The 19,137-nt window shown below is 47.1% G+C and overlaps 1 protein-coding gene across 3 annotated transcripts in view; it reads right to left on the reverse strand.

The window, feature by feature from the left end:
• rrp15 (ribosomal RNA processing 15 homolog) overlaps positions 1-19,137 on the reverse strand; it is a 49,571-nt gene that overhangs the window by 19,973 nt on the left and 10,461 nt on the right. For all 3 annotated transcript variants that reach the window (XM_085981039.1, XM_085981049.1, XM_085981045.1), the window contains 2 exons: positions 17,667-17,764; positions 11,270-11,471 (listed from right to left, as the gene is read on the reverse strand). In XM_085981039.1, the coding sequence (XP_085837165.1) occupies positions 11,270-11,471; positions 17,667-17,764 (300 nt within the window). The remainder of the gene's footprint in view (positions 1-11,269; positions 11,472-17,666; positions 17,765-19,137) is intronic.

Below are 19,137 nucleotides of genomic sequence, written 5' to 3' on the forward strand. Positions count from 1 at the left end.
AAAGACAGATATTGGCCCAGAAATTCGGGTCGGGGGCTTCCCGCGGGTGTAAGCCCCCGACCTGCACTTACCTAGCTCGCCGGCAGTTGAGCTGTAGGGCCCCATGGAATTCCGATCCAGGGCCTGGCCCAGCTGCCGGCGCGCAGTGCTTGCGTGTCCCAGAGACGCAGTTAGTTCGATGTGTCCCCTGGGATCACGTGGGCCATTGTCAGCCAATCGGAGGAGGGAAAAGCCCATTCATAAGTCTTGACAGGAAGAGCTGTCAAGACTTATAAATGCTACGGCCCCAAAATAGCAGTAAACCTTCAAATAATTTTTTTTTTAAATCACATTTTTAAAATAAACTATAATAGTTATTTAATGCAATTTAAACAATAATTTAAATTTTTGAAAAAAATAATTTTATATTCTAACGGGGCTAAAAATAAACTTACCTTGCTTTTAAAGTATTTAAAAATAATAAACCTGTGGAAAAAATGTTTTAATTTTAATTAATTGACCACTTACCTTGTAAAAAGCAGGCCTTACGCCTGCTTTTTAAATTTCTAAATTCTAAAGACTTACCCTCACGGAAAAACCTGTAAAAAAAACGTAAGTTCAAAGCGCACGCGCAGACTCCCCTGCACACGCGTTCGACCTCTGAACCCCTTCGTTCAGAGGAACGGAAGTGCCAGTTTTCCGCGCATGCGCAGTGCATGCAGGAAACCAGCACTTCCATCGGGCTTACGGGTGAGTACCCAGCGCGTACTCACCCGTGGAGACCCGAATTTCTGGGCCAATGAATTTGATGTAATCACGCTAACTCCAGATTTAAAAAAAACAAATTGGTGATTTCATCAAAAGCTAGCAGATCTTGTGTTATGGTGCTCATGGGGAGTCAGAAGTTATGCTGTTGGAGGTGGGGGGCATGGAGAAACAAAGGCCTAGAAATTCAGTTGGCTGCGCCAGCTGTTAGCGCCTTAGGAGGAGCAGATCTCGAGCGCTAGGCGCTTAGCGCCCGGGCGCAGCGCCATCTGCGCCTCGCCCCAACTTCAGTAGACATTTAGCGCCAGCGCAAAGTCTTTGCGTGCGCAGATCATGACGTCATTTCGTCGTGCAACGCCCTTTGTGCGCCCGGAACCGGAACTGGAACTTCACTCGCGCCGCCCCATTGTGCGCCGGGCGGCCCTAACGACTGTTGAGTGGAACGGTACACAGCCGAGGCGGGCCGCAGGGAGCGCAAATTAAAGGGCACTTACCCTGCACTATAAAGGGCAGCCATTTTGCAGCATTCACTCTTGTGCAACAGATTTTTGGAGAGAGACCAAGGAAGAGAGCTTACTGCTTTGGCCCAACACTAGGACAGGTATTTTTGGCTTCAGGCCAGAGCTTTGCAATTCTCTTTGCCTTCATTGAGATCTCAGTGTTTGCCAGCATATTATGGGGGCTGCATTGGGTGCCAACGCTGAGTTGCAGCCTTATGTCGGAAGGACTTACAGACGCCGTGAGAGAGTGGCAGCCCTGGCTAGACGCAGAGGGGGCAACAGGCGTCGCCAAGTGAGGCCTTACCCACCCAGGGTATACCGCCAGCAGTTCTCCTATCTCAACATGTCTGCCGCGCAGTGTTAGGAGGCTGCGATTCAGAAGGGAGGTGGTTGCAGACATCTGCCAGCTGCTTCAGAGATCTGCGTCCACAGCTGATGCGCAGGACGTCTCTGTCGGTGGCAGTGAAGGTGACGGTGGCTCTCAACTTCTATGCCACCGGCTCCTTCCAATCCGCTGCTGGGGACATCGCTAATATCTCCCAGTTCGCCGTGCATTGCTGCATCCGCCAGGTGACCAATGTCCTTTTCAGAAGGAGACGTCAATTCATCTCCTTCCCCATGACCCTGGACAAGCAGCAGCAGCGTGCAATGGGATTTGCAAGAATAGCGGGCTTCCCCATGGTGCAGGGCGCCATTGACTGCACGCATGTGGCTTTGCGGGCACCTCTGGAGCATGCCGAGGATTACCGCAACCGGAAGGGCTACCATTCCCTCAACGTACAGCTGGTGTGTGACCACAGGCAGCGCATCCTAGCTGTCAATGCCCGCTTTCCAGGCAGCAGCCACGATGCCTTTATCCTGCGACAGACAACTGTGGCTGACATGTTCCAGGCACAGCCTCACCCAAGAGGATGGCTTATCGGGGACAAAGGCTATCCTTTGTGTACCTGGCTCATGACCCCGCTCCGCGCGCCCACGACCCCTGCTGAAGAGGCATACAACGAGAGCCATCAAGCGACCAGGAACCTCATCGAACAAACAATCGGCGTCCTGAAGCAACGGTTCCGCTGTCTGGATCGCTCTGGGGGAGCCCTCCAGTATTCGCAGGAGCGAGTCTCCCAATTCGTCGTCGTTTGCTGTATGCTGCACAACCTGGCTATCCGCAGGACTCAGGCACTGCCACCTCACGTTGGACCACCACCTCAGGAGGAGGAGCATGAGGAGGAGGAGGAGGAGTACCAGCCCAGGGGGGAGGCAGAAGGTCCAAGGGCCGCCCGTCGGCGGCTTATTGAACGTCACTTCTAGGCCCCGTCAGGGAATGGCTTGTTCCAATGAAAGAACATGATTGCAGCCGCTCCGCAAGCCCTCAGCCGGTTAAGGCAACAAACACTTCAAATATCAAACATGGACAATGTGAATAAATAAAATTGTTTATTGTACAAACTCAGGGCCCTTCCCACATGAAAACCAAAAACACACGAAACCCCCAAAAAACACACACACACATGACTCACTCCCACAACCTGGGGAGGATTAACAAAAGATGTAAACAAAAATGGCCTTCATCCTCGGCCTTCACAAAACACCCATTCCAAAAAACAAAACATTTGGACACACCCTCTACTTTGTGGCCCGCGAGGGCGATGCCTTCTGCAAACTTTGGCGGCCCCTGCACGCCCTGCTGCTCCTCCTCAAAGTGAGGCCAGTGGCTGCTGCAAGGCTGGGGGCAGGCTCCTGAGGGGCACATGTCGTGACGGCAGATGCCCTTGGGGGTCGGCCTAGACGAGGTCTGGCCCTCGAGGGGCCGGCTGGTGAATGCTGCAGCTGTGGCTGGGCAGCATCAGTCGCTGCAGCAGCTCGTGGCAGCTCCACTGGGGGGAGTGGCAGTGGCGGCTGGAGGAATGGGGGCAAGCTGGCGGATGGCAGGCGCTCGCTGGTTGCCTGAGACACTGGCACTCGCCCGGGCCAGCACTGCAGCATGCGCAGCAATCTGCCGAGGGACAGACCGCTGTGCTGCTGCAGCGCGCCGGGTGCCCTGGCGATGCCTGGCTGACACAGCGAGTGTGGCAGCAGTGAGTGCCCGTGTTGCCCTGTTCTGTGACCGCATCAGAGCAGCCAGTGACTGCACGGCACCACTGATCACCTGGCCAGTCGCTGCCTGAGCTGCCCCGAATTCCGCCAAACTGGTGGCCTGTGAGGCCCTGAATTCGGTCACACTCCGAGACAGGGAATCGATGGCCTCAGGCATCCGTGCCACTACCCCCATGAGCTCCGTGTGCCGGCGCTCCGAGTCCGCGGACATGTCCTCGAGGCGGCGCATCTCCTCGGTGTTGACCGTCTCCGGACTGGAGGCCGGACTCTCCCTCTGGGGAGAAGGCCGCCGAGCTGGCCGACCCTTCCTGCGTTGCTGGACGCCGCTGGGCCCAGCAATTGGACTCCCCTCCGACCCTTCCCCCCTCTGGGGAGAAGGCCGCTGAGCTTCCACCCCCCTCCCGCGTTTCTGCAGGCCGCTGGTCCCAGGAGCTACACTCCCCTCCAACACTTCCCCCAGGCTCCCCTCCAGGGAAGACGTCTCCCCTACATTGGCATGGCTTGCCGCGGCTGAGGGTTCCCCTGATGGGCCGCCTTCCTCTTGCTCCTCCTCCTCCTCTTCTGAGGGGCTGTCACTGGCAACTTCAGGGACCTCCTCCTCACCATCTGAAAGCAGGAAGGCACAAGAGTAGCTTTAGAGTGAGGAGAGGGCGTCAGCGAGGGATGCATGAGTGGTGGCATTCAGCGCATTGGTCGGACAGTGGCAAAGGATGTAGATCTGATGCGCAAGTGGGACGAGAGAGGTCCAAAAGGTGATGTCCTTACCATTGGTGCCCAGAACAGGGTCGGCATCTCCAGATGCAACGGGGCCAATCACCCGGGCACCCATGATGCGCTCCACGCGCTGTTGCAGCTCGTTGAGCGGCTGGATCTGGGGTCCGCCTCCCCCGGTCTCAGTCCGGCTCCTCTTATTATTGGCCAGCTTGGCCTGCAAGAGAAAGGACGGCCTCTAAGTACAGTGTGGTGCCCTGATCTTGTGTGCACTGCCTCCCATGGTGGAATAGCCTGGCCAGTGTGTAGCCCTGATCTTGTGCACTGCCTCCCATGGTGGAATAGCCTGGCCAGTGTGTAGCCCTGATCTTGTGTGCACTGCCTCCCATGGTCGAATAGCCTGGCCAGTGTGTTAAGTGCACAATGTGCAATTGATGTTCATGACTGTCCCATAGCTGCTGCATGAGGGCTGGCCATTAGGGCTTTCAGGTCCCTTTGCCCATAATGTGAGGTGCACATGCAAGGATGAGGAGGACACTGGAAAGGGTACTCACCCTGACAATGTCATTTAGCTTTTTGCGGCATTGTACAGCGCTCCTGGGGACCTCACTGTTTGATGTCACCCTGGTGGCGACATGCCTCCAGGCTTTCCGGTAGACGCGGGCCGCCGGCTTCTTCCCATTGTCCAGAAACAAAATATGGCGTCTCTTCTCCACAGCGCCAACTAGCACCCTCAGATCATGCTCTGAGAAGCGCTGCGCTCGTTCACGGGCCTTCTCCATCCTTTCAGGCGCTATTTGGGTCCAGCAGCAGTGTTCAGGCCTAGCTGGAGGGCTGCAGTGTCCAGGGCGTGGCAGCAGACCAACTCGACCCTTCCCCCTTAAGAGCTGGCCGGCGCCAGGGTGTCTGCTGTCAATCAAGAAATGGCCGCACCTGCGCTGTGCCCGGCCTCGGCGGTATCGCTCAGCACCTCCGGCTTAGCGCCTAAAGAGAGCCGTGCATTGCCAGTTTTAGCGCTCGAGCAAACTCTTAGGGCGAAGCTAATGAATATCGGCGAAGTGGCCTCGAATTTGCGCCGGGCGCAAACTTTAGCGGCCGCCCGACTTTACCGCCCCAAAAGTGGCTATAATGAATTTCTAGGCCAAAGAGTCCACATCGATGCTAGAAGAATTTAAAATGAAGTTTGTGAGAGGTGCACCAAGAGACACTTCACCTACTCCAGTTAAATAAATGTGTTCCCTTCATGTACTACAGTTGTATTAATGACATATTGTAGTGCATGAACAACCTGTTGAATATAGTTACTTATTTTTCCTATCAAACTTAGACAGATAAAAGTTCAAGTTCAACCTTGTTTTGATATTTCTTTATACAAAAGAAATCAGTTACAAAGTTGTAAAGACAGTTTTCTAGCTTTTAGTGCTATCATTCCTCAGGTCTTTTCCCACAGTGGCTGAGACTTACAAACAGCAAGCCCCAGTACACCTGAACAGTCAATCTTGCTTTCCACGTTAAAATAAAATCTTGGGCTGTTACACAGTCCTAGTCCACCACTTCATTCAGCTGGGTAACAACACTGGGCAGCCTCAATAACAAGGGATAAACAGGCTGCGAACATAAACACCCACATTTCAAACATGCAAAAAGCAACTGTATGGGTAAGCTTAAACATTTTATTCAAATTTTGCAATTTGTAATGTTTTATGTTAGAAATGAGGCAATCTTGCTGTAAAGAATAACAGCGTGTTATCGACGCACACCGCTATTAATGTGCAAATTGGCCACAAAATTTAGGGAATTAAGAGATATACCGTGAGTTGCAAATCTCCAGAACTTGCTGGGTCGGCTCACCCAAACAGCATCTCACATTTTGTCTCCCCGTTATTTAAGAACTTGCTGGAGTTGCACATTAATTGTCCATTAAACTCGCCACAAAAAATGAAGTCTGGTAATTAAGAGCATAAGAATCCTTTTAATGATGTGCTAATTGTTAATGCAATGCCAATCAACCTCTCTGGCCCACTATGAGAACATGTTGGCCCAGAAATTCGGGTCCCCACGGATGAGTACGCGCAGGGTACTCACGCGTAGACCCAACGAAAGTGCCGGTTTCGTGCATGCACTGCGCATGCGTGGGAAACCGGAACTTCCGTTCCCATAAAGGAAGGGGTTCACAGGTCGAACGAGTGTGCCGGAGAGGCAGCACGTGCGCCTGCAACTTGCGTTTTTATTGCAGGTTTCTCCGGGAGGGTAAGTCTCCAGGAGTTACACTTTTAAAAAGCAGTCGCAAGGCCGGCTTTTACATAGAAACATAGAAGATAGGAGCAGGAGTAGGCCATTCGGCCCTTCGAGCCTGTTCCGCCATTCAATGTGATCATGGCTGATCATCCAAATTCAGTACCCTGTCCCTGCCTTTTCCCCATATCCCTTGATCCCTTTAGCCTCAAGAAATATATCCAACTCTTTCTTGAATATATTTAATGAACTGGCCTCCACCGCCCTCTGTGGCAGAGAATTCCACAGGTTCACCACTCTCTGGGTGAAGAAATTCCTCCTCATTTCAGTCCTAAATGGCTTACCCCTTATCCTTAGACTATGGCCCCTGGTTCTGGACTCCCCGGCCATCAGAAACATCCTTCCTGCATCTAGTCTGTCCAGACCTGACAGAATTTTATAGGTTTCGATGAGATCCCCTCTCAATCTTCTAAACTCCAGTGAGTATAAGCCCAATCGACACATTCTCTCCTCATACGTCATTCCTGCCGTCCCAGGCATCAGCCTGGTGAATCTTCGCTGCACTCCCTCCATGGCAAGACCGTCCTTCCTCAGGTAAGGTGACCAAAACTGCACACAATACTCAAGGTGCGGTCTCACCAAGGCCCTGTACAACTGTAGCAAGACATCCTTGTTCCTGTACTCGAACCCTCTTGCTACGAAGGCCAACATACCATTTGCCTTCTTAACCGCCTGCTGCACCTGCATGCTTACCTTCAGCGACTGGTGCACAAGGACACCCAGGTCTCTTTGCACTTCCCCTTCTCCCAATCTATTGCCATTCAAATAATAATCTGCCTTCCTGTTTTTGCCACCAAAGTGGATAACCTCACATTTATCCACATTATAGTGCATTTGCCATGTTTCTGCCCAATCACCCAACCTGTCCAAATCGTACTGGAGTTTCCCCGACATCCTCCTCGCAGCTTACCCTCCCGCCCAGCTTTGTGTCGTCTGCAAATTTGGAGATATTACATCCAATTCCCTCGTCCAGATCATTAATATATATTGTGAACAGCTGGGGTCCTAGGACCGATCCTTGCGGTACCCCACTAGTCACTGCCTGCCACTCGGAAAACGACCCGTTTATTCCAACTCTTTGCTTTCTGTCCGCCAACCAGTTCTCTATCCAAGTCAATACCTTGCCCCCAATCCCATGTGCCTTAATTTTGCATGCTAATCTCTTGTGTGGGACCTCATCGAAAGCCTTCTGAAAGTCCAAATACACCACATCCACTGGTTCTCCCTTATCTATTTTACCAGTTACATCCTCAAAAAATTCCAGTAGATTAGTCAAGCATGATTTACATTTTGTAAATCCATGTTGACATTGCCTGATCCTGTCACTGCTTTCCAAGTGCTCTGCTATTATTATATCTTTTATAATAGACTCTAGCATTTTCCCCACTACTGATGTCAGGCTTACTGGTCTATAATTCCCCGCTTTTTCTCTACCACCTTTTTTGAATAGTGGGGTAACATTAGCTACCCTCCAATCCATGGGTACCGTTCCAGAGTCTATCGAGTTCTGGAAGATGACCAGTAATGCATCTACTATCTCTAGGGCTACTTCCTTAAGTACCCTGGGATGTAGACCATCAGGCCCTGGGGATTTATCGGCCTTCAGTCCCATCAATTTTCCTAACACCATTTTCCTACAAATACTGATTTCTTTCAGTTCCTCTCTTTCATCAGACCCTATGTTCCCCGGCATCTCTGAGAGGTTAGTTGTGTCCTTCTTTGTGAAGACAGAACCAAAGTATGTATTTAGTTGGTCTGCCATTTCCTTGTTCCCATTATAAATTCCCCTGATTCTGACTGTAAGGGACCTACGCTTGACTTCACCAATCTTTTTCTCTTCACATATCTATAAAAGCTTTGAGTCAGTTTTTATGTTCCCTGCTAGCTTACTCTCATATTCTATTTCCCCCCTCTTAATTAATCCCTTTGTCCTCCTTTGTTGACTCCTAAACTGCTCCCAATCCTCAGGATTATTGCTTTTTCTAGCCAATTTATATGTCCTCTCCTTGGATCTTATGCTAATCCCTAACAAGGTAAGTGGTGAATTAAGTAAAATTAAAACATTTTTTCCACAGGTTTATTATTTTTAAATACTTTAAAGGTAAGTTTATTTTTAGCCCCGTTAGAAACTGTAATTAATTTTTTCAAAAATTTAAATTATTGTTTAAAATAGTTATTTTATGTAATTTATAGTTATTTTAAAAATGTGATTTAAAAAATTTTTTATTTGAAGTTTGAGTTATGTTTTGGGGCTGATTTGTATTTATAGTTTTGACAGCTCTTCCTGTCAAATTTATGAATGGGCATTCCCTGCTACCATTGGCTCTCCGTGGCCCACGTGATCCCAGGGGACGCTGCGAACTAACTGCGCCCCTGGGATACGCAAGCACTGCGCGCCGGCAATTGGAGCAGGCCCAGGATCGGAATCCCACGCGGGCCCAGGATCGGAATCCCACGCGGGCCCAGGATCGGAATCCCACGCGGGCCCACAGCACAACGGCCGGCGCGCTAGGTAAGTGCAGGTCGGGGGCTTGCACCCGCGGGAAGCCTCCAACCCGAATTTCTGGGCCATTGTACTTCTAGGAGATTCATCATCCATTAAAGTGTTCTATCTAATCCTAGCTGTTAGGATCTGGAATGCACGGCCTGAAAAGCTGGTAGAAGCAGATTCAATCATAACTTTCAAAAGGGAATTGGTTAAAATGGGGAAAAAGTTGCAGAGCTATGGGGAAAGGGCAGGGGAGTAGGACTAACTGGACAGCTCTTTACAAGAGCCTGAACATGCACGGTGGGCGGGATGGCCTCCTTTTATGTAGTATTATTCTAATGATTCTCGCATGTAGTCAACAGTTAACATTTTTTTTAAATGCTAATTAAAAATTTTTTAATTCGTTTTACTATTTTTTTTCTCTCTCAGCTTTCCTTCCTTCTCTATTACTCTTTCTGTACCTGGTTTAACACTAATTCACCCGCCTTCTCCGTCATTCCTGTTTGTTTCTTAATGGTTAACTGTTGGTCCCACCATTCACCAAGGTCCCAGGTCCACCATTGCCCTCGCCATGCTGAAGTTTCAGCGCAAAAAACTTTAGGCTGAAGGGTGCAGAAAGTCTAACTTACGGGACACGCCGTGAGATGCCCCACTCCAGCAAGATCCGGCCCAATTATTTGTTAGTCACTGGTAGCATTTGCACCATCTTTTCTTGCTTTTGATTGGTATATTCCTGATCCTGTTCAACTGTGAGGTCCAAGACTGACACATGTGTACAGCTTTGATGGGAAAAACAGATTATATCTATGTTAAAAAAAACTTACATCTAACCTCATCTGAATTTTGGGCTTTTCTCAAAATATTTTCTATGCCGTATAAACCTTGTTAAAAAAAAAAATACCTATAGCCAAGCTCAGCACATCATATCGTACCACTGCTGAAGTAAGACACAGATGGCTGAGTGACCCACACCATGTTTATCAAATTGTAGCCAAGTGTTGTTCAAACCTACACAAGACAATGCCTGCGCAAATATGGTGTCCATAGGGCCTGGACAAGCTAACACTAGCAAGCTGCCTGGAGGCCTAATGTAACTTTTCTTCTGTTGAGCAGGCTCGGGGTGGGGTAAAGAGATTGGAGGAGGAAGAAAGAGGAAAGAAAAAGTGTAGGGAGGAGAAAAATGATCTCTTGGAGCTTGAATTTTGAGCAACACTGATTGTGTCCAAGAAATATACCAATTTATTTCAGTGCAATGTGATGCCATAATTTGTGTTTCTACCAGTTTAGGTGAAACGAAAAGCAAATCAAGGTGCCCCCCCTCAGAAAATCTGCCTCAGCATAACCTATCTTTCCATTCCTCCCTCAAAGAAAATTGTAGAGCTACGTAGACACTCTAATTACGACTATATCCTTTACCACTTCTGCATCAGTTATGATAACAAAATGCATCAAAAAGTTTCCATACAGAAGACAAAGGCTGAAAATCCACAAGCCCGACATGGTGGCGTATTACAAGTGCTTGTATGTCAGCACCAGCCCATGACTTCAGGTGTTGGCCTCGCTAAAGTATGTGGGATCAGGGGGAGGTCAGCTCATTTAAATATGTCCTGCCCATCAGCTTTCTAACACAAGGTACTTATGTAAAATCTTCAGAGGACCAGGCCAAATTTCAGGCTTGGACTGCCTGGTGACCACCACACCTTCTGGTCAGCAAGTCAATACACCCGCCTTCACTCAGTGCATTGGCTCGCTGATGTGCATTACAAGGAAAATGTGGCCAAACCACTCATTACTGTATCAGCCAATGCTAGTACACTACCACTGTGATGATGATGCAAAGTAGTTTGCCCAAGCATTGACACAAAAGCAGTAGTATCATTTGGTATGTTTTATAAAGTGCCCAGTCTATCTATTGGTATGTCTGGGCACATAAAACATACCTTGCAATTACTTTAGTGTTAGAAGAGAAACACGCTGCCTGTGCACTAATATTTTAGAAAAACTTAACTGGTCAGGGAAGAGAGCCCATATGTACAGTGTTCCTTTGTTGTGGTGCATGGTGCAGTTGGCAGTGTAATTGGGTCTGCGTCCTGCACATCCTACTTTAGGCTGTAGTAAAACAGCACCCAGTGCGACGTTCATTTCACCCATACTCCAGCCTAGCTGGTCTATCAGTACCAAGTAGAATATAGTTTCAATGGAGCGTGTGCCTCTCCAAGAAACACTGGAAACTGGGTCGCTACTCACCAATTAAAGCACAAAGTGCAGCAACACTGCTTTAATTACCTCAAAATCACCTATTGCACCATAGCACAGTGGTCACTACGATCATTAATAAACGAACATACAGAGCCTTATAAAATGTGGCTATCATGCCGCAATGTCCACATGACCAACAGAATTGCCAGTGTTCAGTAATCTTGTATGAAATTCCACACACCTGTTTTCCACTGTTAGCCGTCCTTTCTGCTGAGTCCCGATGCACATTCTGTCCTGATCCTCGGAGCACATTGATGAAATCTTTCTTCGAGACAGACGACAGCAACTTGGCACGCTTTCGTTCCGACCCACCTACTTCTTTAACTTTTTCATCCACACTAGCTTGGTGCTTTCGCACAGCATTAAATAGCTGCACAACACCCCTGTATATTAAACAAATAGGTCAGTCATCCTAGTCCACGGAGACGGGAAACATTTGCCTAGTTTCTAGCCAATTCGCCCTTTTCCCCTCACTTAGTGAAAGATCAAAGTGATTAGTTCTCGGTCTGCTCCAAGCAAGCAGATCTTTGCCACAACTTGCCACTGGTTTGCCTACATGGACAATTTTTAATAGACATCCACAGGTTTGGCCAAGTGCCTTCTGTTTTCTTCAGCTACCTTGGATAGTAATTCAAAAATGAACAAAATATTTTTATGCTGTGATTTTTTTTGAATCAACACAATAGCAAACATAGCAACATGAAAGCAAACCCCTTCTGGACCAGATTCCCTTGGACAGTGCAATTATTTTTAAACTCAATATGCCAGGCAATGCCAAAAGCCAGTGAAACTTTAAAAAGCTGTTTGTCTGACTTGATAGGTCCTTATCTGCTCAAAATTCACATCAGTGAACCCAGACCACATAAACACTAACAATTTTGGTCTTTGCAAAAACCATTGAGGGAAATGTGTAAAGACTTTTAATATCAGTGGATTTCATTGCCAAATACAACTAATAACTGCCAAATGATTCCTTACCAAGTCAATCATATTTCTACCCTAAACCCACATGTAGTATTTATAAATACACTGGAGCAGAAATTTTTAAAATGTGGAATGGGTCATTCATGGGATTAGCACACTGTCCTTTCATCCTATGGTCAGAGTTCAAACCCAGCTCAAACAGATGGGATGAAAGTCTCTGTTGGTTGTAGGGATCCCAAATGGAATAAGCTGATACTTAAACTTTCAAGCATTCAACTCCAACACTGGGCACCAGTTTTATTTTAACCCGCGGACAGGTGTCTGACATGCAAGGAAATCCATGTTGAAGAGACTCACGGAACGCAAAGTACAATGAGACAATATAAAATGACTAATGTAACAGTAAAACTGAATCAGGTATCTGGAGTTTCTACTGGTTAGCTTGTAGATGAAAACTTACTGATCAAAATCTGGTAGTGAGCTTATCAAACCTCACTGTAATACAGGAAACTGTGTGTTATCCGGAGGCTAAATGTCTGGCAAGCTCGAGCCACCGGCAAAAATCAGGAGCCGTTTTTGTTGTGTATGTAATATGTGTGCTACTTTGAACCTATGGACAGGACTGCACTACTTGTTGGGCGTAGTGATACGCAGTACCACTCCTGGCCATAGGGGTATAAATAGTACTGTGGGTACTGATCCCCCTCAGTTCCCGCCTGTGGGCATGAAGTAAAGACCTATGTGCAGTCCCTACCTCCAACCAGTAAAGGCCTGTTTGAGTTATACATTTAAGTCTTTGTGTTAATTGTTCAATACAATACACATACTTAACACTGGCGACGAGTCAGGCTCTTACCCTGCGGCAGTTATTCCAGGCGGCTTCGTCCAAAGACAGGACGTTGAAGAGAGGTTTCAATCCTCAACACCCCACTCAAAACTGAAGGGCAGCAGAAATCCTGACAGCTTCCAGCGACTGGAAGAGACAGGCATTAGGACCCTGAAGCCTCCATCAGCTTGTGAACCGGAGTAAAGACAGGACTGGGGAAGAGAGAGAGGTAGGGCGATAGCGATCGGCAGATAAGGGCCGGGCCGCTTTGAAGTGAGGGGCGCAGCCGGGCCAGCGATCGGGACCAAAGATAAGAGCCGCACTCGGACTGAAAGGCGCGGCGGCTGCAGAAGCTCAAGGTGCGAGAGTCGCGGTGCACAGCGCGGGCTATCGATCGCGGCGAAGATAAGGGCCGCACTCGAGGGCTGAAGGGAGACGGCGTCGGGGGACGGGTGAAGACCGCCAAGCGCGGGAAAACCGCCATTTTGTGGGCGGAGGACGACGGCAAGAGCGGGAAGCCGCCATCTTTGATAACAAGTAAAGAAAATAAAATCTGAGAAATTGCAAATCTACAATGCCTAAACACGGGAATATTAGCACCTTTGATAGTGACCTCGAAGATTGGGCCATATATGTTGAGAGTAAAAAATTATTGTAAGGCCAATAAAATTCGTGACCAAGATAAAGCTCTAACATTATTAAATTTAATGGGTGCGAAGACGTACGGGCAATTGAAACACCTGTTATCACCAGATGAACCGGCGGATAAGACGTTCGATGAGATTGTTACTGTCCTGAAAGATCATCTAAACCCCACGCCGCTGATGCTAGCGGAACGATTTAAATTTTACGACAGAAGGCAGCTACAGCATGAAAGCAATGCTGATTATTTGCTGGAATTGCGTAAATTAGCGAAATATTGCCAGTTTGGAACGGGATTGACAGAGGCACTTCGAGACAAATTTGTGTGTGGTTTATTTAAACAGGATACACAAAAGCGACTGCTCGAGGAGAATGAGCTGACGCTTGAGAAGGCGGTCACTATGGCAGCAGCACACGAAGCCGCAGCGAGAGGCACGGCAGTAATGCAGCTACGGTCACCGGAGCTCAGTGCACACAAATTGGGTGTGAGTTCTGGCAAATGTTATCGTTGTGGAAAGACAACGCATGATCAGAACCAGTGTTGGTTTAAAAACCAAGAATGTAGAACTTGTGGTAGGCTTGGACATATAGCTAGAGTATGCAGGTCAGGGAAGAAGACCAGCAACAAGAAGTCACCGCAAGGAAAATACGCAAAGGTACACAAGGTGACCGAACAGGAGTCCGATTCAGACGCTAGCAGTAATGAACTGGCTAGCTTAAGCTGTAATGAACTGGCTAGCTTAAGAGTACTCAACGCTGGTAAGGGTGCAGACCTCCAGACAATTTGGATCACTCTTCAGATAGAAGGAGTCCAAGTCAAACTGGAATTGGACACTGGATCGGCATTGACGGTCATAAATAAGAAAGATTACGGAAAGTTATTCCAACATATTCCCCTACAGGATACGGGGATTATATTGAAAACATACACGGGGCAAAGAGTGTACCCCATCGGGAAAATAGAGGTTGCAGTGGCCCACAAGGGCGAAGACAGTCAAATAATGGACTTATATGTGATATCTGAAGGAGGTCCTCCACTACTAGGACGGGAGTGGATTAGGAAAATGAATATGGACTGGCATTTCCTACAAACAATAACGAGTGAGAACTCGGTGAAGATAGTCGGCCCAGACTCTGGAACGGATGATGGTAAGCCCAACTCAGGTGCAAAAGACAAAGTTTCAGCACAGAATTCCACTGAGCAACAACAACATAGTTTAACTGTGGATTCTGAGTCTGGCAAGTCTACTGATGTGCCCATTTCTGAGGGACACCGGGCTCGAACTCAACTCCATTTCAAACTACAACAGCAATTAGAACAAATGCTTCGCCGTTTTGAGCAAGAGTTGAATGCAACGAAAGAGTTCTTTGATATAGAGTTGGAGAATCTGGAAAGACAACAGAAGCAGCTGATGGAGAAAATGGAGCAGGAGCACACAAAACGTCTGATGTCAGAGGAGTTAACGGTCAGCCAACTCCTGCATATGCTGAAGGACAGGACTCTGAAATGGGAAAAACTTGAACATGAACTTCAATATTCAAACGAAAGGGGTTCGGAGCTCTCAAAGGTTATTGGAAGAGCTGAGGTGGCAACACAGACTGAGATGACTGCAACAGAGCAGCCCTTGGATGCCAAAAGTACGCTGACTCACGTCAACGTAGAACAACAGACCGCTGAAACAGCTGCTCCGGTAGAGGGATTGCATAGTCCGATCAATCAATCTCCAAAGGAAGTTGAAGTATTAAAATCACAAATGAGGTCACTAGTAAACGACTTGCTGAAAGCCCAGAAAAAGCTGGATGCAGAGGTACACATGAAGAAGTCTCTTCAGGAAAGATGTCTGGATTTGGAACAAGAGCTGGCTAACGTCCAGCTAGGTATGGAGGAAATAGACGACCCTCTCACTGGTCTAGCTCAGGACGACACCGAATATTACGATGTCCTGTTCTGCCCAGCTTGTAACTTCGACTCCCAAAGTGCAGAAATCATGGAGGAGCACCAAAAGTCTACGGAACATCGGGAGAAGCTGGCTCTACGACGGAAACAGGAGGAAGAGAAGGAGGAACTGCGCATGCAGCTGGCAGCTGTGGCAGCTGACAATGGAGCCCAGAGAGTCTCCAAGAAGCAGAAAAGGAAAAGTAAAAACAGAAGATGACCCATTTGAACCATTATCACCTCTACCAGATCACACACGTGGTCCCTCCGAACGGAGCCAATTCAGTTCGGAAGTTCAAACTGTTAAATCCATGGAAGGACTATTGAATGAGTCACTCTAGCAACGTGAACCGACTACACCACAGAGATTGAATCTGTGAACTGTTTTCCGCAGAGACTGAATCTGTGATCTGTTTTTGACATGAAGTTATCTATGTATCTATGTTATTCTGTTATGTAAACCTGAAGTTATATATGTATATATGTTATTACGTTATGTTAAATGGGGAGATGACTGTAAAGCTAGGAAGGGAGGAATGTTGTGTATGTAATATGTGTGCTACTTTGAACCTATGGACAGGACTGCACTACTTGTTGGGCGTAGTGATACGCAGTACCACTCCTGGCCATAGGGGTATAAATAGTACTGTGGGTACTGATCCCCCTCAGTTCCCGCCTGTGGGCATGAAGTAAAGACCTATGTGCAGTCCCTACCTCCAACCAGTAAAGGCCTGTTTGAGTTATACATTTAAGTCTTTGTGTTAATTGTTCAATACAATACACATACTTAACAGTTTTTAGCTTTTTTTTTTTCAACAGTCGGGCTCTCCAAAGTCTCTCGGAAGCTGTTGCAAAGCGACAGACGCTTCCAAGGTACGGCCGACTGTTTAGAAGCTGTTGCTAAGCAACAGTGTTTGTTGCCAGATACGGAGCTGATGCTTCAACATTAACGCTGGTTTGTCCGGCAGTTTTGAGGGAACGGCAACAGCTCGGTCCCGTCGGTGCCGGATAGCACAAAGTTTCCTGTACAAGTCAGTCATTCAAGACATGGCTAGACTCCAGGGAGGGAACGCAACAGATAATCTATGTCTCCCTTGTTGATCTTGCCACTGCAGATTTTAAATGAACTAAGGGAAATCATTTTTTTGGAGGTTAACAGATGCTACCAGTTACAAATGAGGAACGGTTTACACAAACAGAATATCAGAGAATTGGAATTCTGATATTTATTCCTCATTTTATTTTGGGAAGGAAGGGAGAAATACTCGAGTCACGGCAGGCTACACTTATGTGCCGCCTAGTGGGAAGATCAAGAAAAGCAAGGGCTAAGATTTAGGAACAGATCACAGCCTAGGCTTTCAGATTGGGGCACATGGCCAGCAGGGTGGGACATTCGCTTGCCATGGATGTTGCTCCCTCTTGGCCCACAGGGTCATTTGCTGGAGGTGGATTTCGAAGTCTCCACATGGGTCAGAAACTTGCTGCGGCAGGCCTCGAAACTGCCTGAAAAACTGAAGAAAACGTTTTACTGCTGCTTCTAGGTTCTGTGCACGGACATGCTGAGTGAATGTGCAGACACTCTGACGCCCCCCTCTACCAACCCTTGAAAGTTAGATGTCAGGACTTGCAGCCAGCCCTGGTGCTTTAATGGAGGAAACAGCACTACATGCAATGAAGGCCTTATTTCAATCTGTTTTGAGTGCGCTTGCCCACATATAGGCCGGTGCAATTTGTGTCATCAGGCCTCCCTCCAAGGGGTGGAAATACGGCACAAACCATAAGAAGCACTGTTCCAGCCCTATCTACTCTAGATATGCCTGAAAAACAGAGAGAAGGAGCTAGAAAACCAAGGCATACGTGTCTATCCTCAGCTTGGCAGCCAAAAGACCTAAAAAGGGCAAAAATATTTTGGTGGATGGGTGGAATTTAATTTGCAGAAATTAATCAATTTTACCTTTGGCTTAATGAGAAAAAGCTATGTTAACTAATGAAACCCAGAAAAAAGTCTCTATTTCAAACAAACGTGTCCTGAAAACCCATTAGGAGTTCAGTGATTAGAAACAAGCATGTATTTAGCATCTTGTTTACCACCCTATCTCCATATCATCCAACTTGTGCATTTGCAAGCAGTGTACTTACTGTATCTTTGGATTCACATTTCAAAGTGTGGCCTCGCAGTCTTAGCCATCGGAAAATAAAATGCCTCCAAGTGCCAGAAAACACTTCCACGCCAAACAACATGATACCTACCTGGTGGCTGTTCTCTGGAAGCTCCTCTCAGTCTCTCGGTCTTGGACTACATCAGGTTTCACTCTGCACATCCGCTCCCATTCTTTCTTTTTATCCAGCTGCCAAAGAAAGCTCATTTAAGAACATGCTGAATAATCCCTTAACTTCATAGAAATCAATAGCTTGCTAATGAATAAATAACTATTAAATACACCATATGTTTGCTGGGAACTGATGAAACCAGTGTCAGCAAAACCAAAATCTCAACAAACTGGTTACTAGCATTTGTAATACTGTAAACACCATGCTACAACTGGTGGTGGCAAAGTAACTTTTTCTTAAAATGAAATTATGTGCTCAGTGAGGGACGCTGGTCTGAAATGGAGTACTTTCCCCCATTCAACACTCATCAACCTCAAGCCCTTCTGTAGCAGGTACAGCACAGGTTGGATGCAGGGTAAATCCCAACAATCTGCCTTTACCGCCAAGTGCACCAGTATAAGATTTTCTTTTCGGACACCAGTCTTTGCCAGATTAACAATTTAATTAAATTAGAAGCACTTGTGTGTGGTAAGCCCACGTCCACTAGGAACTGCAATGGAGCCAGGCAATCTCATTTCACATGGAACCCTTGCATTCAGAAAGGGAGACTTGCCTCCAGTCAGGTTCCAATCCAGAGGTTAAGAACAATAGGCTAACTTACTGCATTGTGTCCCTCAGAACCCCCTCTCTCAAATCATGCCACGTTAACTGGAATTTCAGAAATATTAGAAGTGTGTAAATTTAATAGAATTTACTACTAAACATCATAAACACTGGAGGTCTAGCAAAGGATTACTGGCAGCAATCCAATCTTGGGAGTTTGTTGACAAACTCTTCAAATTTCATTTTTGTGGCTTACAGTGTGATTGAGGGGTTCAAATGGCATTGCTGCCTCCAGATCCATTGCCAGCATCCCTTAAGTAACCCTCCTTGTTGAAATAAGTGGCCAAGACAAACATTTGCAATTCCACATTGGTCAACAGTAAACACTGTGCTCTCCAAGTGCTATTTTAGCATGGTGTGTATGGGCAAGCCATGCAATTCCAGCAATCCATTTTTAGGTTATGTCACTCAACCAACAAGGTATTTCATAAGAAAAAAAGATTAGAGCAGTGTTTAATTTCCACATGACTTGGAGTTCGCAGTTCTACCCAATTCATGTCTTGGCCTATATTTTTTGGACTGTATACACTCCCTGCTTCTGTTTAGCCAGAAGCAAAAATTGAAAGCAAACAAAATGGGACGTGTCTGGAAATAGTGACACCCAGGGATTCAACTATTTGGTTTTCAGTGTTTGCACACCTGACAATTCGGAAATGTGGAAAACCTAGAAAGCAGCAATATTTGTTTGGGAAGCTCCTTGAAGCATTCCTAAGTGTTAAAACAACATGGCATTTTTTAACAAATGCTGCCAATGCTATTTGTACAGAAAAGCAAACCAAACCACCTA

The sequence above is a fragment of the Somniosus microcephalus genome, chromosome 3, assembly GCF_052327205.1.
Source record: "Somniosus microcephalus isolate GS21.2 chromosome 3, FLI_Smic_1.0, whole genome shotgun sequence".
NCBI classification, from domain to species: domain Eukaryota; kingdom Metazoa; phylum Chordata; class Chondrichthyes; order Squaliformes; family Somniosidae; genus Somniosus; species Somniosus microcephalus.